Source organism: Cataglyphis hispanica, chromosome 12 (genome assembly GCF_021464435.1).
Source record: "Cataglyphis hispanica isolate Lineage 1 chromosome 12, ULB_Chis1_1.0, whole genome shotgun sequence".
NCBI classification, from domain to species: domain Eukaryota; kingdom Metazoa; phylum Arthropoda; class Insecta; order Hymenoptera; family Formicidae; genus Cataglyphis; species Cataglyphis hispanica.
The window spans coordinates 3,601,352-3,624,009 of record NC_065965.1 but is presented as its reverse complement, the minus strand read 5'-3'; the positions used below and the strand labels follow the sequence as shown (position 1 = coordinate 3,624,009).

Sequence of the window (22,658 nt, the reverse complement as noted above, 5' to 3'; positions counted from 1 at the left end):
TCGCGCCAGCTAGTAGATGGTAACGGACGTGGTGCCTAGCAGAAGGGGCAAGGACGACCGAGGCCGACTGAGACTGGCCTCGCCTGCCTCGCATGGGAGGAAGTCACGGGAGAGAGAGAGAGAGAGAGAGAGATCACCACACTAAACAGCAACGACCGCTCGCGCGTACGTCCATGTATGAGTGGCTGCGTGTGGTACGATGGTTGATCTGTGTGCGTGCGCGTGGCTATACGATGCCACCGACACCGGATCTCGAGAAGTCATGCGAGTTAGAAGCAACGTGGGATTTCGCGAAGCGTTGGAATCGCGATGGAATTTCGCCACAGTCATCGGCGAGACATTTCCTTTCCGACGACAGAAAAAAATGTTTCGGAAAAAGAAATAAAGTCGATAAAAATTCGTAATTCCTCGCAAACCTTTCCTTTCTATTTAATTAAGCAGAGCCGATTCTTAAAATTATTCATAAAAGACATGCGGCGTATTAGGTTTCTCGCGCGATGTCTCTTGATTAGTAGAAATAACCGCTTGAAAGTCTACGAGCGGCTCTTCAGGCTTCAGTGAATTTGAAATGGAATTCAAATGGCTCGCGGTACGATAAAGTACTTGTATGTTCCTTTTACGTCAAGTCCCGCAGTTCTGAGTAAGCGAATACTAAACGGCGAGACGCGTTTATCGTACGGAATGCATGTATACGCAGGTGCACGAACGTCGATGTACGCAAACACGTTTGTGGAATGCATAATTTATCCAATTTAAACTATATCGTGGCATTCTTTTCGGGGTAATCCTTTTTATTTCGAGACGTTGACACAAGATGCATTTGCGTTGAATCATTTGCAATTAATTACGCATATCATATAAAAGTGTGATTTTTAAAAGCATCTATATGTGTATATTAATGAAGCTTGATAAATACGCTTGTTACATATTTATCACACGGTTCTTTTCAACGTGCGTTTATTCATAATCATCAAAGTAATCATCTGGATTCTTATTCTTTAAGTGTTTTACTTTACGCAAAATTAATGTCTCACTCTCGCACAGCTGTTTTCTCTGACGCAGACGCCGCTGTTATCATCCCGCACATAGCCGTCCTCGCAGACGCAACCGCGAATGCAGACCTTCGTTCTAGCGCAACTCATCGTTTCCCATTGATCCATATTTTCACATGTTTTCTGGCACGCCCGATCCCCAGAACACTCGCTATACTCCTCGTGCTCCTCGCATTCCACGGAAGAAAACATATCAAGATCTTGATAGTTTTGATAATCTACATCTAGAAAACAAAAAAACTATATCGCACGTACTAAGAAAAATACCGTTATATTTTCTGTATGATTGAGATTTGCTGCTTGAGAATTTTAATCGCGAATTTGCAAACAACGTGAAAGAGAAACGTGTTTCAAACAATATAACTTACTCTCACCGACCTCGCTGACAGACCTATCGTCCAAATTATCGGAACAATAAATGCCGGAAAGAACAGCGAAAGCAAAAATCACTTCAAATAATTTCATTGTATCTGTTTGTAACAGTTTCGAGGAATACGAGAAAAGTGCGTGCTGTTGAGAAAACTATTGGACTTAAGTACTCGCCTGATATCAAACTGGTGCATTGCTGGTATCAATGTAGTGACCAGTTTTCTCATATGCAGATTCTCGATATCGGCGCGACGTGCCATAAATCGTGATTAAAGGGTCGTTAGATATACTTGAGCACAGGAAGAGGAAGATACATGTTCATTTCCTTCGGCAGGAAATCGCAACGAGTCTCTTGCGATGGTTTTGCGTTATATATTTGTGGATTTTTTTTCAATTGTACAGCAACTCGGTTTACATATAACATATAAGTATTATCTTACTTAAAAATTACTCATATATTATAGCTTAAACTAGCAATCGTAAAAGAGATTAATAACGTATAATCGTTTTTTTCCGCTATTGGGAATGAAAGATGTTCAATTTGGGGATACTATTATGTTGCTGTGTAATTTCATTCTTATAATTAGGATCAAGCGAAACGGAAGTTTTATTGTTAGGCATATTCGAATATACAAGCTAATAGTGACACGTTAGATTTGAGAAATTCTCAAAATAGAAATTATGGTCTTTCACTTTGATTAATCGTGCCTGTTTGAATGTAACTACAAATGTTTTCTTCCTATCGTACAAAATAAATACGCCATTAGATAATAATTAAATGAAAACTGACTTCCGTTTCTGATAACGAAAAATGAATGATAATGAAAAGCCACTCGCCAGTGATGTTATGTTTTTACATTAATTATTTTATACATTAATTATTGCATATTAATGAATTTTTTGATAACGAAAAATCTAATTATTATTATTATGCTACACAAAGTAAATAGTAATATATTGGATAAATATAAAAGAAATTTCTCTTGATTCATGTTGAAATAAACTTATTTTTAAAATCCATAAAATTATCAGAAAAAATTATATTTCCTAAAGTATCGATAAAACTCCATTTATGAAAATTACCTGTATAGTAGTTATAATTGATTACATTGATTCGATTAATTATGTAGGTTAGATTTAAGTTTTTTAAATCTAATTCGCGTTCAAACTTGGAACAAAATTAAAATAACACATTTAAAAAAATGGAATTATTGAGTTTGTCAAAGATACGATTATGACAATTTGTGATAACAAAAGAGATAGAGTGATTGTTATTAAAACTAGGAAAGTGTCCCAATATGCTTCGTGTCAATTGGTCGACTACCTAATTAACTAAGAGCGACTTGAAGAAAGCGATTATATCACAGAGAAGCAGCGACGGCGGCGGCAATATCTACCAAATCTTTGCTGCAATGGCTCTCTGCATTAAAACGTTCTTGCTTCGCTGTTTCATGCGCTCAATGAAGTACTCCTTGCCTTCCAGGTTACCGTCGACAGGTTCAACCCCTTCATTCTGGCAACAAACGAGAGTTAGTTTGTTCCTCGCGTGTGTGGCTGATCATCATCATCATCATCATCATCATCATCATTTTCACTTTCTGCGTCAGCTATTCCTCGCTTTTATCATCAATTGTTATCATGATCGTCATCGCAAAGAAGACGAATTGGCCATTTGCCGTATGCCGAAAACCTACGCGGAGTCTAACCAACCTTGGTGTTAGCTGCGTCGCCCCCCTCTCCCTCTCCCCACCTCTCATAGTCATCATCGTCCCTCTCCTCTCCTTCGCTCAAGGGTCCGGCTTGCCTCTTATTAGGTGGTATGGTCGAGTTACCGCTTCCACCCTGCTGATGTTCGACGTCGTCGCCACCCTCGAGCATCTTGTTGATTTTCTCCTTCGCTTCGTCCACCTTCCTCATCGGATCGGGCGAGTAACTGCGATCGCTGTATCGATCGCGCGATGATGCACGGCGATCCCTAAAGTCCCGCCTATCGCGGAAGTCGCGGAAATTTTGTTTGTTGTGGAAGAATCTGCCACCACGGTTGCCACGTCCGCCACGGCCGCCACGATTATTAAAGCCACCACCGCGACGATTGCCAAAACGATTGTTGTGCTGATTATTGTAAAAACGATTCCGGTTTTGAAAATTGTTACCGCCGCCGCGGTGATTCGGATTGTTGAAGCCTTGGAAGCGCGGCTTGTAATACGTGCCGCGATTGTTGTACGGCCGAAATTGTCTCTTGCGGTAGTAACCTCGGTCACCTGACCTACTGCGGCTACGACTTCTCGTGTACGATCTAGTTCGTGATCGTGATCGCGATCTGCTGTACGTGCCCGAGGGAGATCTGCTGTACTTTCTCTCATAACTGCCTGATCGTCGATTCGAGTATGATCGTGAACGGCTTCGCCTCGGCGATCGAGATCTTGATGAACCTGAGCTGGATGCGCTGCGAGATCGACTGCGCGATCGTTTCGTTGGACGATCTCTACTCATACGCTTACTCACGCCGCCTCTGCCGCTCGATTCACGTTTCTTAGGAGTCTGTCGATGTTGACCTCGCTCGGCCTCGCTATCGGAATCGGTTCTCGGCCCTTTGGCTTGATTCTGCTTCGCTGGTGGCGGAGGACGCGGTGGTTCGGGCGGATGCCCGCCTCCGCTGTTTTGACCGATTGGCTGAAACTTGCCTCCCAAATTGTTGCTAGAACCGAATTTAGTTGGTGTCGTTTGCGAGATGGACATAACGGGATCTTTGTATGATTGGAATTTGTTCTGCGGTTGCGGCGTAGGATACTTGACAGGCGCTTGCTTTGGCATTGGAGGCTCTTTCGGCAATGGCGGCGGAGGCGTTGGTGCAGGCTGCGGCGGCGGCGCCCTTTTCTCAGCAAGTTCACGTTGCATCTGCTTCCGTATATTTAAGGACTTTTCGAGAGCCGCGCGTTGGATTCTTTCTTCCATTTCGTTATCGTCATCCTCATCGCTATCCACAAAAACATTAGATTGCATCTTCTTATTTTCCGGTGGAATATCTTGCCATTTTTGCGGAGGAACGTCCTTTTGTCTAAAATTATACATTAATATCTAATTTACGGTCAAATAAAATTTAAAAATTAAAATTTCAATAATATAAGGCTGAACATGAGGCTGACAATATGATATATTCAATTAAAATATAGATTGAGATTTATACACAACTTGGAACAACTTGGTCCATATTTCAGTTGAACGTATACAATATCAAAATAATACAATATCAATAGACACATATAAAGTGCAAATAAGAACTAGGCACGGATGTACATCGTAAATAATATTTATTTTAAACACAAAAAAAATATAAATAAATGTTATGAAATGTAATAAATGTTAATTCTTGTTAAGGCATGGTACAATTTACCACAAATTTTGCTAAAGATAACTTTAAAGTAAATTTTGAAACGTTGTCTTTTACATGTGTTGATTTTGATAAAAGTAAAATTTAAAATATTAAATTTTGTACGTTTATATTAAAGATTTGTTGTATGTGCTTCATATACTCACCTAGCAGCTTGTGCAGCTTTCCATTTTGCGTTCAATGCAGCGGTGTCTAACGTAGGCAGCTTCGGTTCTGGATGAATTAACTGAGACTCTTGTTCAAATATGTCTGTTAGTGGCTTTCTCTGTATTTCTACGATAAACAATTATAGTGAGATTTTATTGTATTGTTGTATCACGTATTAATGTTTACGTGTCACGTATTAATTAACGAACATGTTCGCTATCACTATGTAGTTGGTAAACCATTCATTTAGGCTTTGGCATTACTATCATGCACGTTAAATTCTCATGAGAATCAATTCGTTACACATAACGCGTGATAGCAAACGTGTTAATATTTTATATATGTATATGTACCTTTCCTCTGTTGTGCAGTCATCGGCACTCTGGATTCTCGCTCATGATACGCCTTTGAAGCTTCGTCTCTCTCTCTTTCCCTCTCTCTGCGCAGCTCTTCCTCCCTCCGTGAACTCTCAGCGAGCTTCTCCGCGTTGCTAAGAGGGGAAGGTATGTCATTATACTGTGCTACATACCTAGTAAATATAAAAACATAAGTAGAATACGATATCTGACGACCGCGTAATTTCCGTTTAATTGCGTTAGCTGAGGATATGAAATTAGCGTAAATAAAAAAAGAGACGATTGCATTATAACACAAAGTTAAATTAAATATAGATTGTTAACCGAATAAATAAATATATATATATATATATATATATATATATATATATATATATATTAAACTCATTATATTGAGACAATTCCAATAAAGATTCCAACCTTTTTATCGCCGCACAATCTTTCTCAACCTTCGCATAATAAGCATTAAGTTTGGACTCTAATTGTTCCAAATCTGGCAAAGATGACTTTTTCAACGCTTCTAAATCTCGTTCAAGTTTATCCTTATTTTTACGCTTTTTTCGTTCTTCCTTCTTCTTTTTCTTCCGACTCTTCTTATCCTCCTTGTCTTTGTCTTTTCCTTTTTTCTCTTTCTTCTTCTTTTTCTTCATCTTTTCGCTCTCAGAATGCTTCTTTTCTTTTTCTCTTTTCCATCTCGCTGTTTCTTCCAAGAATTTTCTCACCTGTTCGCATAAAAAAAATGATCTCGTTATTTTAATTTTGATATTACACATGCTTGAAATTTATTGTAATTTAGTAACTCTGTAAAAAGTAAATTATAAAATTATACTTGCCTTATCTTCGTAATCGGAATCGTCCTTGGTTTGCTCAAGAAACTTGCGTACTTTAGTTTCATAATCATCAACTTTTTCGCGCGTATTTGTAGTATAAGAGGCTGGTGCGATAGTATCATGAGTAGTAGCAGCTGCAGCCGGAGGATTATTATATTGAGCCATACGCTTGCTAAGCGGTGAAAGTGAACTGCGATGATCTTTCTTGTGTTTACGCTTACGGTTCGGTGAACGGGACGCCGAACGAGAGCTTCCGGATGACGACGTGCTGCTCGAGTCCGAACTTGAAGAACTCGAAGAACCGCTGGATGAAGAACTTGAGCTGGAACTCCATCTCTGTCTCTTTTTTGATCTAGATTTTCGCTCTTTCTTGCGTTTCTTTTTATCTTTCTTGTTCTCTACAACGTCATTTTCGGCTTCGAAGGTATCCTTAAAGGTATCCAAAGGATTCAGTGATGCTGTAAGAGTCTTAGACTTTATGTACTCGATGGAATTTCGCGCTTCCTCATGATACGGTGCGATTGCCAAGCAATTCTCATATGCCTTTTGAGCGTCTTCGTATTTCTTCTCGTCCTCGTAACTACGACCGAGTGCCACCAACGTTTCCGCCATATACTTACGAGCATTTGCATGTGTTTGATTTAATTTCAAGGCTGTTTCAAAGTCGTCAATCGCTTTCTTGAAGCTTCCGCTATTTGCATATCTATGTAAAACAGAAGATAGTATATTAAACGCATCTGTGCATATATCAACATACTAAATAAATACTAAATGTATTGTAAACATTAATAAGAAAACTTACAATGCTCCTCGAGCGACTAAGCCTTCAACATTCCGAGGATCGACAGTGAGTGCTTTGTTGAGACACTGGAAAGCTTCGGAATGACGACCGGCCTTGAAATGATCTATACCCTCAGCAACGCTTCGGAACGCCCATTTGCTTGCTTGTGCTTGTCGTAATTCGGAGGCGTATTCATTCGGTGGAAATCTTTCTCTGCGTATCAATAAAAATAAAAATAATTAAATACATAAAAATAAAATTTATTCCATATTTATTAATATAATTTATAATGTAATTTAATTATGTCTTACCTCAATCCAACCATATTAGAATGATTCTCTTGTCCGAGGCCGATCAAGTCGCACAGATATTTTATGTTGTTCGGATTGTTGAAGCCAGTACTATTCTCCAACAGCGTTTCATAAGTCTGGCCTTTGTTGTCCATCGCTTTCCTACACCACAAAGAAAAATATTTGATTATCAAACATTGCAAAAATCGTCATGACCTTTGTCAAAGGAGGAAACCAAAGCTACTTCGTTAACGGTAAAACCAAAGACTTGATAATCATGACAGCCGAGTCCTCATGATCCTATTGATAGATAATAACTCCTGTTTGGCAATGCGTCTGCACCTCGGTTTTCTCTCTGGCACATCTCAACATATATATATTTTTTATATTCGTATACATGTATATTTATATGTGCACATTATCCAGTCTTCCCACATTCACATATAAAATAGTTTTGTTATTCAATTATTTCTGCACAATGTGATGCTTCTTTATTTCGATCTGCATGTATTATTCAGTAACTTGATACTAATGCCAAAAGTGCTTTAATTTCAATGTCTTCGATTTCATTATACATAGATTGTTGTGCAACTTCTGGTATTAGAATCATACAAAATCTACCGTTTCTACCGTTAAGAAGCAGCAGGGGTCCGAGCAAGGATGGCAAAAGGTAAAGTTCCTTTATTACCAAATATAATCTCATAGTTATAAATTCATTGGTACACAACCTCAATATTATGTAAACTCGTCTCTCACCTTTCATGTACCGTTAAGATGTATATTTCTAGTATTTTGTATCACATTTGTAATCAGATTTTTTTCTCAACATAAAAGCACACGGCCTATCATCAATTTTATTTATTTATTTATTTTTTTTTTTTTGTTTTGGTGCGATAAAATAAATTGCATAGCCCTAGAATAAGTTGGGAGAGCCACGCTTGAATATATATTATCTTCCACGGGTGACCAAAAAAATTGTTTTAGATGTAGTACTTTCGCCTGTTTGCATTTTGTGGTGTCAATTTGTTATCAACATGACATCACTTTTTTTTTTATTTGTCAATATAAGCTGTAAGTTTAAACATTAAGGCATTATTATACGACAAGGCGCGATTCTTTTGAGGCTTAAACATAAAAAGGTAAAAAGTTGAGCGATTAAGATTCGAGTTGTTTGGTCTCTGCTTCAAATCTTATGTGATTTTTCAATAAAAATTACATGTCTATTTCATCTTACCTTCAATAAGAAAAATAATCGTACATAAAAATATCTCTTGCTATAATATAAAATAATTTGCAAGAAAATTGTATTAATGTACTTTAAAGAAACACACAATATAAGCATACATATAGATATATATATATTTATATATATATATATTCTCTGAATATCCTGGATAAGAGACCAAACAACTTTAAATCAGTGTTATACCTACCGTCGGTTGCATTCACTCTGACCACTCGAGGCTCAACGTCTCATACTGGAAATTCAACCTCAAAAGTCATCTGCGCCATAGTCTGGCTGGTGTTTTGAGAGTAACATATTGCAAACGTAGATAGAATATGTGCGGAACAGAGCCATGTCAACCAATATTCAAGGTTTGAATTCATTTGTATCACATTAGAAATTCATCATCATACTGACTATCAATTTTTTACATTACATAGAGTATCTGGCACCTAAATTCATAAAAATGTGTAAGAGGAATCAAATCTAATTTACCTAATTTTGTTAGTATCACAGTGCTTCTGTTAAAATTCGGCTTTGTTTTCCCACCATGCCATATTATTCTTATCTCTTTAATCTTAAATTATATATATAATAAAATTTATATCATGTTATAAAGCAATGTACAATCAAAGAAGAAAGTCAGTGTATCAACTTTGGATCTGTTACAATTAGGTAAAAAAATTTCGATTGTCTTTCTTGGTGCAAGTGCTCATATGATAATACACAATGAACAAAGTGTGACATCACAAAACGCTTTCATCATTTATCATGTGAATAAAATATCTTATAGAAAACCAACTTACAAGAGTTAGTGAAGCATACTATGGATTCAGTAGACTTACAATTATATCTAATCAAATTTATTTTATTAACTTACTTATAAGCTTCCGGAAGATCATCGGAATGAATAAGTCCCATAGGTGGGTGCGGCGCTTGCCCTTCTCGAGCAGATATGTTCATAACTGCAACAACACGCTCGGCTTCAACGTTAACTTCACTGACTACGACGCAGACGAGATCATTTGCCATGTAGCCCCTTGTTACACCTTTCTTGTCCACCGCCGGCACAGTAGCCGTATTTAATATCAGTGCCTATTAAACACAATATACACAAACTTTATCAAAAATATATGAATAAAATAGAAAATTAATATATAAAATTTCTAAAAATAACGTTATTAAAAAGTATCACATTGGTATATACCTTAACTCCTAATTCAGTAACAACTCTGGGACAGTCACTGCAATTGCAAAGCACCTTCAGAAGCAGACCTGCAGCGCTTTTACCCATTACTTGCGCGTAAATGACATCCCCGATTACTAAACTCTATAAATTAAGGAGATAATATTAACTTGAAGAATTGTTAAAAAGATTATATATTTGCTTTTTTATATTTTGAACATTCCATACCTCCAAAAAATTGCGAATGCGCTGAGATTTTTCCATGGTAACAAAAGTATCAAGTGCTGGTACTGTAGCATAAAATTCTGAAAGTACAAATGGACATTATATAATTATTGCCTTGCTTTAACTTTGAGATGAAGGAAAAAGAAAGAATTTTATAAAATCATTACCTTCATCTCCAAGTTCTTGTTTAATGCATTCGGTAGATTTCTCCAAGTTTGCTTTATCATACAAGGCATCAGCTTTTTTAGCAAGGAATTGTTGAAGCTTCAGACGTTTGCCTCTGTCTCCAAAGCTGCAAAATATATAGCATTTCATTTAATTAAAAATATTATAATAAAGTGCAACAAATAAATTCCAATATATCTATATTATTAGATTAAAGGTGATCAATAATGCATACCTGAGTGTCTTTTGGCGCTGTTGATATATTTCAAAGCTAGGATCCTTGAGATTGAGCATGACCAATTCGTTTTCGTTGCGTTCTCCTTCCCATACTTTCTGCAACTGCTGACCATGGTAGTTTAACGCTTGCGCCACGAGACGCGCGTCCATAGATTCCATTTCGCTCAACAAAGAGACCAATCTAATCTGTAAGACTGAAAATCAGCGCGTTCGAATTATTCGTCCACTTGTTTGTGGTGATTTGAGATTTCCACAAGTATATCCGTTACATCATTATATAGGTATATCGGCATATTGTTACACAAGGTGTAACTATTCATAACCATTTTTTCATGCATAAAAAACATCCTTTGATGAATATTTATAACGTTCCAATATGTTCAAGGACACGTTGCCAAATCGTCATTTATAGTCCAGAGAATTGAAGAATTCGAAACTAGACACGTCATCGCTTCCGTTTATTTATTATCACGCGCCTACCCGAAATGTCTGGCGGCATTGTATCGAATTATCAAAGATTGCAGCATTCCGCGCGGTCATCGCGCTATCAGAGACAAAGCAACCGCAACGTGCAGGGCAGTAATGAGAGCCCCTTGTGCCCGATGAATATCGTCGGCCTGACGTTGTAACGAATTATCACCAGTTATCTCGTACTAATGCTCAAAGCGAGAAGCGTGCGCTGTAATATTGATTTATCGACAATACAAGATGGTTGTTGAGGGTAAAACCCGAAAAATTGCGAAGGGCATCGGCGCCATGACGCTCTTTCTGCGCCGCTCGGCTACCACTTTTTTATCCAACGCTCATTTCTCGCCAGCGGGACTGAGCCCGATAATTGCAACAAGAGTATTACTTACCGCTCGCTCGGGGTATTACGTTCCGCAATGATCTGGCAATGAAAACTCAAAAAGAATCACACTGCGCTACGAGACATCCTCGGAAACGAATAAACGCATGCTCGAGTCACCGTATAACGTAGTGCGAGTCACGATTGACGAAACGGAAACGATAGCGCTCGTGGGTCGTGGGGTGGGATGTTTGGACATGCGCAGTGTGGAACTATTTTATCGAACGCCCGCCAAGCGTCTGACTTCCGACACACATATATATATATATATATGTACATAGGCTCTCATCGAATTGCTTGGAATTTTCATACAGAAGTATGAAATAGGTTTAAGATTAATTAAAATAAAAAATATATACTTTATACGAGTTAGATTAGTTTGAGATAGATGAGATTTATGATTTTTATCGGAAACAGATTTGTTGCGTAATGTATTTTTACTGTCATGGCAATTGGGATTAAATTAGATCAAACTAGCTCAATCCAATGATCGCAATCCACCGGTCGATCAACAATATAATCATTTATGTATATATCAACAATATAATAATAAATATTTAATACATAGATAACTTTTAATATAACATTTAATGCAATGCATATTAAGAAATTTCAATATATAAAAATTATTATATAACATAGATATATATAATATTTCTTAAAACCTATTTCAGATAATCTATAAGTTATGACAGAATTATATTTATAATTTTGTATGCATTTTTCGCGTAATTTAGAAAAATAAAATCATAAATACACACATATACAAAATGTATATCAGAACATATACATATATAAAAATATGTAGAACATTAAATTATAAATAGATTTCTGTCTTAAACTTTGTTGCAAAATCGTCTAAAATACGCTTAATTGCTTATAACTAAAAAAAAGATATGTTTCTTGTTCTATATTTGAAAAAATTTAACAAATGCTGAGGTAATGCATTCAACAATAATCTAATTTATCTTATCTAATTGCACATATTTAAAGAGTGATATTTTTTTAGAGTATGGGTCTGTTCTTTACAGCTGAATTGGCTAAACTAATTCAGAGCTTATCTTTTTTCTGTGGAGAAAGTGTGCAGCCTATTCAACTATAAAAAAACAAACCCTATGTATTGTCATCTTATATAAAATATCTTTTAATAAGAGATGTAAATATTTTAACGTTCAAAATACAGAACGATATTGACTGTTACAATAAAAGGTTTCAAATTGTTTATATTTATTTTTGGCTATTAAAACTGCAATACTACATATATACATATAGTGTTGCAATTTGATTAATAGCAATAATATATATAATGATGATGAACACAATTCCAAATTTAATTTTTCTGGAAATTGATTCCCAAGTATTTATCTTTTCAATATCATATTGACTTTAAAATATCATTCACACAAAATTTTATACAGTCATGTATATCAAATTTATGATTATCAGTTTATATAAATTATCAATTGCGCTATATAAATTATATATACGCTATATATAAACATTCACATTTCTTTCATTTTATTCTTTCTTTTTAATCTTTTCTTTGCTCTTTATATCTACGTTCCAGTAGTAAAGAAGTTGCATCACTATTACACCATTTGCCAGTGTAGAACACATATACATTGTTATCATAGCTGTGTCTCCTGTTTCTTGGATAGAAGTAAAAATTCTCGCAAGAGAACCGAAGAAAAGCATAAAACATGTTACCGCCGATAATTGGCCGGTATTTCCATTGGAATAATTTGTGTAGGCTTGTGAAAACTATAATCATATAAAATTATTGATTAATATTTTGTAAAATTTCAAACATATATAAGTTAAACGATGACAAGAATAAAATATTCTCTCTTCCAAGAATTAGCATAGTTTTGATAATCAAATTACATACCTTACTAATAAGGACTATAGGTATATTCATTGATTGGCATGCCCAGAGAATATGAATAGGTGTTAGTCCACTATTAGCTGCAAAAAGCACTGCTAAATAAGCGGACAGAAATGCAGTTGCTTTTGCTGTATCTCCATTATAATGCATTACTAAGACTGCAATAACCAAAGTTTGACATGCTAAAAATACTGCATCTCCCCAGGCACTAAAATTACAATATTATACAATGTTGAATAAATTTTTAAACAGAAGTAATGCTCTTTGTATACATTATTCTGTCGTTAATAAATTACTTATTCACCTAAATGGAAATCCTTTCATAAAACTATAAGACAACATCGCAGTAATAGCAAATAAATCTAATAATACACTGAAGATATTAATTCCTTCACCGCTCTTGTTTTTTAGAATTTTCATAATTTGAGGTACCTTTACTAAAAAAGAAAAAAAAAAAGATAATACAACACATTTAGATAAGACAATAAAACATCAAAACAGAATTATATAAATATATTATTACATGACTAGATAAATTAACTTGTATAGCAAAATTGTTCTTAAAGTGATCACAAAGAATCATGATTACCAAATAAAATATTATGCATATTTATATATTTTCATAAAGCAATAAAATATATTTGTTTTGTTAACATGATTGTACTTACCAAGCAAAGAACCTCCAACAATGGATAATCCTACAAATTTGCTTAACGTCGCCTTGAAGCATGCGACTGAAACATTTACAAAATAATCATGTCAGGTTTTATTTGCACATACAAATGTGTTTATTTATAAAGAGAAAATCACTAATAAATTTTAAATTTATAATATTAAAAACAGAAATAGTACAGTATTTCAATAATATATCAATATTTCTTTATAAAAAAGTAGAGTTAAAAATAAGATACATAATATTTGGTTTTAAGAATATAACATTAATTAATTAATCGCAAAAATACGAAAAAATGTTTATATGTTTAATTTTTTTAAAACTTTTAAACCGAAGATTTTTATTTGTATGAAATAAAAAATGTTACTTTCATTATTTTTATGATAAAAAATTGAAATAAAATTTTATTAATGTTATTATATTCTTGAAGTATACATACCGTGAAGAAAATTGAATTTGTCCAAATACTCCTTCGTACATTCTTGACTAAATAATAATAACGCCGCTTTTTTGACAAACTGAGCCATATCGCCGGAACATACACTCTACCTTGGTATTATCTTGCGGCGTGAATGCGCATGGAATGTAACGAAGAATGATCAGCAGCGACTCGAACTCAGACCGGTTGGTAAAGCATTATATTAATCAAATATTTATTAAATGATCACTGATTGTACAGTCAGATTATATTTTTGCCAACTCACATTGGCATGAAGTCATTGCAACACAGGAGTACGTTCAAAGATCCTACCCGTGGAATACAATAGCTTTTAATTGACCAATCAGGGCAAAAGAAACAAACATTTCTTTGTCCTGATTGGTCAATTGAACGCTATCTCCACGGGTAGAATTTTTGAACGCATCTTAAAGGTATTTAAACACTACTAATTGTTGGCGCAGACTTTGAAATATGCTCCTACCATAAACATTTATTTATGCTAAGGCAAAAATAATTTAAGGCAATAATAATAAAGGCAATACATCTTTTTTGTCTTTATTGTGATATTTCATTTTAGGATAGTGGAAAAATTGCTGACTGCGAATGTATTAAATTCAAAATTATAATATATAAAAATATTATTCTTAATAATGAGAGTGCAAGAAAAGCAAGCGTGAAAAATAAATAAGAAAATATTATATTTTATCATAACATTTAATGAAATTTATATATAATTACAAAATGTATATGTAGTATAATTTAAAACTTTTGACATATTCTACTAATTTTTTTCTAAAAGTTTTAATGAGACAAACATTCTTAACATATTGTCTTATTTTTAAAGAATCGTATAAAATATTATTTTAATATAAAAATGATAAAAAATTGCATTATTATTCATCTCTAAAAAACAAATGAATATATTATACATGATAAATTTTTTACGATTTGTTAGGGTAATAAACCATAGGTAAGAAAGTTTTTGTTACCGCTAAAGGTCGCGTATCCTTGACACTTGCTCGGTCCAAATAATAGTTGTAAATGTAAATCAATAAAAAAGCGGACAAACTCGCTGATGGTATCTCGGTGACATAGAATAAGAAAGAGATTAATGTTGAAAAATAAGATTAGGTAATCAAAGATATATATATATATATATATATATATATATATATATATATATATATATACATATATATATGTATGTATGTATAGAGTGATATATAACGTACGTAAACAATTTACAAATTATAAATTCATTCTATCATATCAAATAACGTTATATTTTATGAGAGAAAATTATGTTTCACATACTTATATTTCAAAATTATTTATTCATGCATACATATATGTTTACTCTCTGTGTCATCACACTTCTTGCGATCTTCACTTCTCCAATACCGTCCGTCAACAACAGCAATATGTCAATCATTTAGATCGTTTGTCCAAAAAATTTTTGGTGTTTCATGTCCTATTAATATTTTGTCAAGTTTCTCAAAATCTCAGAGTATCGTTGAAGATATTACTTCGCGTGCCTCCTATCTCGCACGCGATCAGTGCCAAATTTGGAAATGAATTCGACCGCTTTCCAAAAATAGATATTATCAGACAACGAAGATCAAACCTCCTTTCGCAATTAACGAAAATACCAAGTCGAACGAGCGGCCAATTCATCACGCCGCCACCTGCTGTGACTTCTCCACGCGACCGAAGATGCAGCTGTGTAAGTGGGTCAAAATGCACACAAAGTCGAAGGAGGAGAGAAGAGGGTGATCCGATTAACCATGCGATTGCTTTGACTTCCTTACCTATATTCCGACTGGGGGGTTGCGCGTGAATTGTGTCGCGGGGGTGTGCCTGGTACGCTGCTCGTAAGCTACTTTTCAACTATCACTTGCACAACTCACGTGTCCAGGAACGTTTTATTTGCTTTTATTGCCCAGGTTAACGCGACCATTAAGTCTAGTGCTTGTTCGTCATACATACATACATACATACATGCATACATACATACATATATATATAGTCAATTTCCCAAATTGGGAGATACTTGAGAACGTATCTTATACACAATCATAAGTGTCTTCAATATTTTCATTAGAATTTTCTTTCAAGTAACAATTAATTTTTTTAACTTTATATAACTATTATTGTAATCAAAACAATTGACATGAATCTTAATTTTATAAAAATTTTGTTTATCATGCAACGAAGATACATTGAGTTTTCTGTGAAAACTCAATCTTTTCTCGATTAGTCTCGGATGATTATTTATTTTTTTTAATAGCTCAGAGGAGGAGAACGAGGGATTTCATAAAATGATTTTTGTGAGATATCAATGATCCAATAGCTTTTAACAAGGGCGTCTTAAAACACCCCTGCGGCGCGCGCCTGCGAAATATCAGATTCTACTATCTGACTCGCGTGTCCTCGTCGTCATCGTTCAGTCTTGCCTCCACTTCCATTCGTATATCATCTTCACTCAGTCCTCTTCATTGTGCGACTATGCTCTATTTACTTTTCCGCTTGATTTTTTCAAAATGACGATCTTTAATTAGAAGCAAATATTTCTTGATACCTGCAAAAGATGTACTCATCATTGGACAAGTATCGAGGATTCAACAGGTATCAGAAATGTCGCAGTGGATTTCGTTATGACTTAATGGATTGTATTGAAAATTAAGCATGCCCTTTTCATATGCGTATCAAATTTTGTTTTTGAGAATTTTACAGTTTATATAATATTTTAAAGCTACATTTTAGAATAGATTTTATTATTCTCAAATTAATCTAAATCAACTGTAAATATAAACATATTTATACGCAACAGGAGTTTCAGATTAAAATAAGGACACTTTCTTCACATACCTTTTGAAATCTGTGGAGCGATGAAGAATTCATAAAAATCAGTGATACGCATTTGCGCGGGAAAACTTTGCGGTTCCGCTACATGAATGCTAACGATGGCTCCTCTTCAAACCTGGAAAATTCAAGCGAGAACAAAAAGAATACGAAAAAAAATATCGAGAATAAAGATGAAAATTCCGAAGAGAAAATAGTGATAAACATGGATATGACAACAAATTGTGATATTAAAACTCCAGAAGGTTGAAAAAATTTATTAAAATTATTTTTAAAATTTATTAAAAACATAAATCAAATAAATGTACATTTTAAATAATTTTCTTTATAGAAGAGCCAGACTATTCAGATAATAAAATCGAATCATCTTTAGAACTGCCTTTAGAACCGACCCTTCACGAACAATTTTTGCGTATCAAGCGGATCGTGAAGGACGCTATAACTGCCCAACACATTTTTATGATTTATGGCAAGTCACCGGTCATTCGCAATTGCATGCTGAAAAGAGGATGGCGCGAGAAATTTTATCGCAAAAATAACGGCGGTATAATAAATCATTCTGCAATATCCCACAACTTCTAATAGACTTCTTTACTTTAATAAAAAAGTTGAACACTTATACTTTATAATCTATATTTTACATTTTCAAAAATAATAATCGTTTCAGCTGATCAGCATTTTAACGTCGAATGCAACCCGGTAGTTTTACTGGCTGGAATCGATAATTTGAAAGAGGAGCAAAACAAACGTTTATTGATATCAAGAATGCTTACCAATCATACTGTCAACTTCCTCTGGAACACGGGGTCCGACTGGCCCGGCTGGCCCGCGCAAGATAACAAAACTACTGTGTTCAATCGATATTGTCGAGCTGGTTTTACGTCCAAGGTATCATTAGCACATAATAATTGCTGTAGGATTTTTAAATTCTTTATAGACATCATAATCTAGAATTTACGATTCAAATATAATGCGAAATAATCATTTTCTTAATTTTAGTAAAAAAATTAAATGTAAAAAATTTGTTTTATAAAAAATTCGCGAGCTTATTTCACACATAACACAGATGTTTGAAAAATGTTTGTAAAATATAGAAGTGTTTAAATAAAGGATATAGCATGTTGTTGTCGAGAATAGACACTTTTAACGAGCGTGCTGACGAATCGTTAGGGAAAAGCTGCATGTACTTCTTCGAAAATCAATTATTCAGGTGGGCTTGTGTTCAAACGTTAGACAAATGCACTGGTATTACGAAGCCGGAGTAGCTAACACTTTATTTCCACGTTGCTACAATATATGTCAGAGCGACCAGATGCACGCCTTCATCGAGGATTTTCGGTGAGTATTAGTCTCGATTATCTATTAGATAATTATTCAATTAATATATAAATAATTATTCAATTAATAATATATTGACTAATAATAAAAATTTATAAATTATGTTGTGTTAGACTCACAAGCTGCTTGAGTCTCTTGAAATGGTTAGTGGACAAAGTCAACGCCAACACGGATGAAGACATCGTGTGTTCACCAACTGGTACGATACCTCTCAAAGCTCTCGATTTTGCAATCAAAAGGTGCAACGATTATATCAGTACCCAATCGCACGAAGACATCGATCACGAAAATGAAAGAGTCTGGTCTCATCAGTGGGACCAATTTATTAGCTGGTATTACCAGATCATTCATGATCGAGCTCACTTCATTCGTACCAATGTATCCTTTAACGTGAGATATCTGCCGGCAAACAATAATTTCTTCATTTTTTATATTCACTTTACTTATTGCCATACTATTTATCATTCAAAAAATTATATTATATTTGCAGAAATATGTTCAAACTTCAAAGCATATATTAAAAAAGATGAGACAATACTGGCCGCAGATAGATATGGATGGCATAATGAATATATGGATCCTGAAACCTGGTAACAAAAGTCGAGGACGCGGTATTGTTCTAATAAACAAATTGGAAGATGTGATGATAAAAGTAAATCCAACAGGCAAACTAGAGACACGATATGTTGTGCAAAAGTACATCGGTAATAAAACTTTCAGATTAATAATTAGAAAGAAATAGCCGATTATTCTCAGGTAATTATTTTTAATACAATTCAATTAAAAATAATTCGATTATTTCTCTGCTCAGAACGGCCATTACTGATTCACAATACAAAATTTGATATAAGACAATGGTTTATCGTGACGTGCGCTCAACCTTTAACTCTTTGGATGTACAGGTATATAAATATATTAAGGATTTTTAGATAAGTCATGACATTTTGCAACATCTGACTCACGCCAGAACAATTAGCGGGCATAATAACGATTTGACTGTAAGAAATAAATCATAGAGCTCCAGAATTAGCATAATAATCAATTTATGTCTCGCTGACATTAAAGCAGTTCTGTTTCCTTGGTAGTTAATTTTGCGGTTACAAATATCCGCTGATAGTGCGCATATAAAATACATTATCCGCTATTTTCTATTTAATTGCCGCTAGCGCAAAGTTTGTCATTTTGATTATTTACAGAGAGAGTTATCTCCGCTTTTGCTCGCAAAAGTTTAGTCTGGATGACTTTCACGAGTCGATACATCTGTGCAATCACGCGATTCAATGCAAATATAATAACTGCGGCGACAGGGATCCCGCTCTACCCACGGACAATATGTGGGACGCCACGACATTCAAGGAATTTCTCAAGTACGATTTACGTCATACGAAGAATTACACTCGCGTACTTTTCGAAAATTCTCACTTTTTGTTATTATGTTATCTATATCTGTCTTCAATAAAAAAAATAATGTGTAAGAAAAATTCTTGAATGTATGATTGAAATAATAATTCTTAAAGTTTTCATAAAAATTTTGTAGGTCTCAAGGTCACGGTAATGCATGGGATGAGCTAATCTATCCTGGAATGAAGCAAGGTTTAGTAGGCTCGTTATTAGCTAGTCAAGACGCTATGGACCGACGGAAAAATAGTTTCGAACTTTATGGCGCCGATTTTATGATCATGGAAGATTTTTCTGTATGGTTGATCGAGATCAACAGTCATCCGGACATGAGCTATTCCAGCAGTGTTACTACGCGATTATGTCGACAAGTGATGGAAGACACCATTAAAGGTGAATGATGACAATTAAAAAATCGCTTTTTTTCTAAATTATTATACAAATAATTATAGTAACAATCATATTTTTTTGGCAGTCGTGATAGACTTTCGAGAAGATAACAGTGCGGATACTGGAGATTTTGAGTTAGCATACAAGCAACGAATACCGAACTGCCAGCCGTATTTGGGAGCCGCTTTGTCACTTCAGGGTACTCGTCTCACCACTTACGAAAAGAAATTGAATCAGGATTCCAAAACCAGCTTAGTCGCGAAGTCTCCGATGGTGAGTTTATAAAGATAAATTATAATTATGAAGATAAAGATAAATACTTTAATATTGCAAGTTTTGATAGCATTTTATTCAAATTTTTAGAAAGAATTTCTTAAAAAGAAGTCGGTAGTACACATTCATAACAACATTGGACCAGCAATCGTTGATCTTATTGAGGAAATAGAGATTCAGCTTGATCAAGAATTGTACTCTTGTTATAACACGGACTCGTCCAAATCAAAACTGACATTTCTGGTGACACCGTCTACGAAGCCTTCAATTTCTAATGAGAAAGTAGAAACCCTCACAAAAAGCACTTCGGCAAACATAAAATCTATCAATAAGATAAAGTCACCAACTTTGTCCAGAACTAACATTCAGGTAATAAAAACTTGATTAAAAGAAGTAACATCTAAATAAAAATTATTATTTGACACTTTTGTTATGTTTCACAGAATAATGAGTGTAAACCTTCGAGAAATGGGAAAAGTTCTCCACATAAATCGGCACGAAAGTCACGCACATTCGTCGACTCTGCAAGTAGCAAATTAGATACGTTCCCGACGAAACCGTCATTGATATCAAAAATCATAGCTCTTCAGGAGCAATCGGCAAATGTGATGCCTAAATCTGAAAAACCATCAAGGAAAAATGAAGAAAAGGTTTGCGTACAAATTTTTTATCACTCGATGTGTTAAAATTTTTTTTTTCATTTTTCGTTTTCTTTACTAGATCATCAAAACTGCTATGCGAGATGCCATGAAAAAGTACAAAAGAAACGTGACGACTTCGCCACAAATATCACCACTGCCGACCTTACTTACGCCAACAATGAAAATCACCTCCGCGTCGACGATTAAGCATAAGAGCTTTCCGAAGAAACGAATGCATCATAAGAAAAAAGTTCTAGGGGATATTACTGATATGTACGCTATCGGCTTAGGTCTGACCAAATAATCGGAAAGCCTATTAACCGCTGTTATTCGTTATCTTACTCTTTACTGTTGATCAATTCTCGAATTCTATCTACACAGGTGATATATGTATACAATCAATAAATGTTATCAACAATATTACTAGCAATTGTTTTACTCTCACCATCGTAAAATATTTTATTATATGTAATATCGAAAAATATCGAAACAAAATAAAAATTCTTCAAATGATGAAAATAAAAATTTAATACGATTTTGAGAAATTCTTTCTTTCATAATTCCAATTTTAATTTATATTGTTTCAAATTTCTTGTATAAAGATACCTTGAAATGTCGCGGCAAAGAAATACAAATTTTCCCAATGTTAGTGCAACTAATAGCAAAAATAATAACCGTACACAAATAAAAGATCAAGATATAAGAACTGTCAAAAAGATTATTCAAAAAATGAATGAAAACGATGATGAAATTTCATCAAAAAAGCTTTTAACTTTTTGTTCAAAAAAACCATTAGGAAATTCGGGTAATAAGCATCCTCAATTAGACAAACATGAAGAACATCAGATATTATCTGTCACAAACTCAAAGTATCAGACTGATGAGATTCAGAAGCCAATCTTTCAAAATCCTGCAATAGAGAAGTATCTGAATGAATCAATGAAAAAAACATTAAAGAGATACAAAAATTAATAACAAATGGAAAGATTTAAATAAAATACAAGAAAACAGGCTTGCATTAATTCGAGATTATAAAATTTATTTTTAAAGATATTTATTATTAACTAAAGATTAACGCCATAAAACATGAATGTAGGTTATCGAGGCACGCGATAATCGATAAAAGTAAAACGAAAGCAGTAAATTGTCACTTTCACATCAAATTGTCAAGTTTGAAGATCAAATATTTTTAAAAAATTATTCAAATAAAAAATATATAAACTTTAAATTTGCATGCAACATGCACTGTGACAGTAACAATTCAATAATTTGTGTAGACAATCAATCTAGCCATAAGTGGCAAATAACTTTAATGTCAAAAAATTGCACAATTAAAAAACAGCTCGAAGGTTGGCAGGTTTGCATCAAAAAAATTTATGGATTGCAAATTTCTGATATATTTTATCGTCAGCATTTTGTAATTTTATAAAATTGCAGATCTATCCAAGAAACGCAAGCAATGAAGAAAAAAATTTACAACTACTTTTAACAGTCCCAAAATTAAACATTAATTCGCAATGTGCGGACGAGAGGATCAAAACCGTGGATGCCGAGACTTGTTGTAATCGCGAAAATTTACTAGAATTATTAGAAATGGAAAATAGAGAAAACGATCAGGAAAATGGAAATATAATATTGCCAGAATATTTAAAATTAGT

General features: G+C 34.3%; 4 protein-coding genes and 1 long non-coding RNA gene across 7 annotated transcripts; 1 reads left to right on the top strand and 4 right to left on the bottom strand.

Annotated features, from left to right (window-relative positions):
* Positions 1-442: 442 nt before the first annotated feature.
* On the bottom strand, positions 443-1,668 carry LOC126853567 (venom peptide SjAPI-like). Its single transcript, XM_050599414.1, has 2 exons — positions 1,421-1,668; positions 443-1,276 (listed from the first exon to the last, which is right to left on the bottom strand). Exons 1-2 carry the CDS (start codon positions 1,515-1,517, stop codon positions 1,023-1,025), a joined length of 351 nt encoding a protein of 116 aa, XP_050455371.1. The 5' UTR covers positions 1,518-1,668; the 3' UTR covers positions 443-1,022.
* A 105-nt stretch (positions 1,669-1,773) lies between these two features.
* LOC126853566 (serine/arginine repetitive matrix protein 2) lies at positions 1,774-11,265 on the bottom strand. 3 transcript variants are annotated; one of them, XM_050599411.1, is made up of 14 exons: positions 11,112-11,265; positions 10,253-10,448; positions 10,020-10,144; positions 9,856-9,932; positions 9,649-9,771; positions 9,322-9,536; positions 7,238-7,378; positions 6,948-7,139; positions 6,149-6,848; positions 5,736-6,037; positions 5,313-5,488; positions 4,959-5,085; positions 3,132-4,479; positions 1,774-2,934 (listed from the first exon to the last, which is right to left on the bottom strand). In XM_050599411.1, the coding sequence occupies exons 2-14, from the start codon at positions 10,411-10,413 to the stop codon at positions 2,815-2,817; spliced, it is 3,807 nt and encodes a 1,268-aa protein (XP_050455368.1). In that variant the 5' UTR covers positions 10,414-10,448; positions 11,112-11,265; the 3' UTR covers positions 1,774-2,814. The 3 variants fall into 3 exon arrangements, with proteins under 3 accessions (XP_050455368.1, XP_050455369.1, XP_050455370.1); XM_050599412.1 differs by having other exon boundaries at positions 5,313-5,449; XM_050599413.1 differs by lacking the exons at positions 9,322-9,536; positions 9,649-9,771; positions 9,856-9,932; ... (1 more) ...; positions 10,253-10,448; positions 11,112-11,265 and adding an exon at positions 7,973-8,116.
* A 731-nt stretch (positions 11,266-11,996) lies between these two features.
* On the bottom strand, positions 11,997-14,385 carry LOC126853550 (mannose-P-dolichol utilization defect 1 protein homolog). The gene is made up of 5 exons (XM_050599387.1): positions 14,099-14,385; positions 13,655-13,720; positions 13,291-13,423; positions 12,990-13,194; positions 11,997-12,862 (listed from the first exon to the last, which is right to left on the bottom strand). Exons 1-5 carry the CDS (start codon positions 14,184-14,186, stop codon positions 12,620-12,622), a joined length of 735 nt encoding a protein of 244 aa, XP_050455344.1. The 5' UTR covers positions 14,187-14,385; the 3' UTR covers positions 11,997-12,619.
* Positions 14,386-16,527: 2,142 nt separating this feature from the next.
* On the bottom strand, positions 16,528-17,865 carry LOC126853315 (uncharacterized). The gene is made up of 3 exons (XR_007687937.1): positions 17,734-17,865; positions 16,967-17,078; positions 16,528-16,676 (listed from the first exon to the last, which is right to left on the bottom strand). It is a non-coding gene; the product is annotated as an uncharacterized LOC126853315 (long non-coding RNA).
* On the top strand, positions 17,049-21,420 carry LOC126853264 (tubulin glycylase 3A-like). The gene is made up of 13 exons (XM_050598857.1): positions 17,049-17,205; positions 17,292-17,504; positions 17,628-17,848; positions 18,171-18,298; positions 18,412-18,688; positions 18,789-19,002; positions 19,110-19,200; positions 19,495-19,665; positions 19,836-20,089; positions 20,172-20,359; positions 20,450-20,728; positions 20,803-21,009; positions 21,080-21,420. Exons 1-13 carry the CDS (start codon positions 17,049-17,051, stop codon positions 21,302-21,304), a joined length of 2,625 nt encoding a protein of 874 aa, XP_050454814.1. The 3' UTR covers positions 21,305-21,420.
* The last annotated feature ends 1,238 nt before the right edge of the window (positions 21,421-22,658 follow it).

Bases quoted from the DNA above. Each gene is read 5' to 3' on its own strand.
- LOC126853567 (XM_050599414.1), bottom strand. From the start codon at position 1,517: ATGAAATTATTTGAAGTGATTTTTGCTTTCGCTGTTCTTTCCGGCATT. The intron at 1,277-1,420 runs GTAAGTTATATT...TTTGTTTTCTAG, and splicing joins TGTCAGCGAGGTCGGTGAGA to ATGTAGATTATCAAAACTAT.
- LOC126853566 (XM_050599411.1), bottom strand. From the start codon at position 10,413: ATGGAATCTATGGACGCGCGTCTCGTGGCGCAAGCGTTAAACTACCAT. The intron at 6,849-6,947 runs GTAAGTTTTCTT...TGTTTTACATAG, and splicing joins TTAGTCGCTCGAGGAGCATT to ATATGCAAATAGCGGAAGCT. The intron at 5,086-5,312 runs GTACATATACAT...TGTTTATCGTAG, and splicing joins GACTGCACAACAGAGGAAAG to AAATACAGAGAAAGCCACTA.
- LOC126853550 (XM_050599387.1), bottom strand. From the start codon at position 14,186: ATGGCTCAGTTTGTCAAAAAAGCGGCGTTATTATTATTTAGTCAAGAA. The intron at 13,721-14,098 runs GTATGTATACTT...TAAATGTTTCAG, and splicing joins CAAATTCAATTTTCTTCACG to TCGCATGCTTCAAGGCGACG. The intron at 13,424-13,654 runs GTAAGTACAATC...TTTCTTTTTTAG, and splicing joins TGTTGGAGGTTCTTTGCTTG to TAAAGGTACCTCAAATTATG.
- LOC126853264 (XM_050598857.1), top strand. From the start codon at position 17,049: ATGAATGCTAACGATGGCTCCTCTTCAAACCTGGAAAATTCAAGCGAG. The intron at 19,003-19,109 runs GTAATAAAACTT...TTCTCTGCTCAG, and splicing joins TGTTGTGCAAAAGTACATCG to AACGGCCATTACTGATTCAC. The intron at 21,010-21,079 runs GTTTGCGTACAA...TTTCTTTACTAG, and splicing joins CAAGGAAAAATGAAGAAAAG to ATCATCAAAACTGCTATGCG.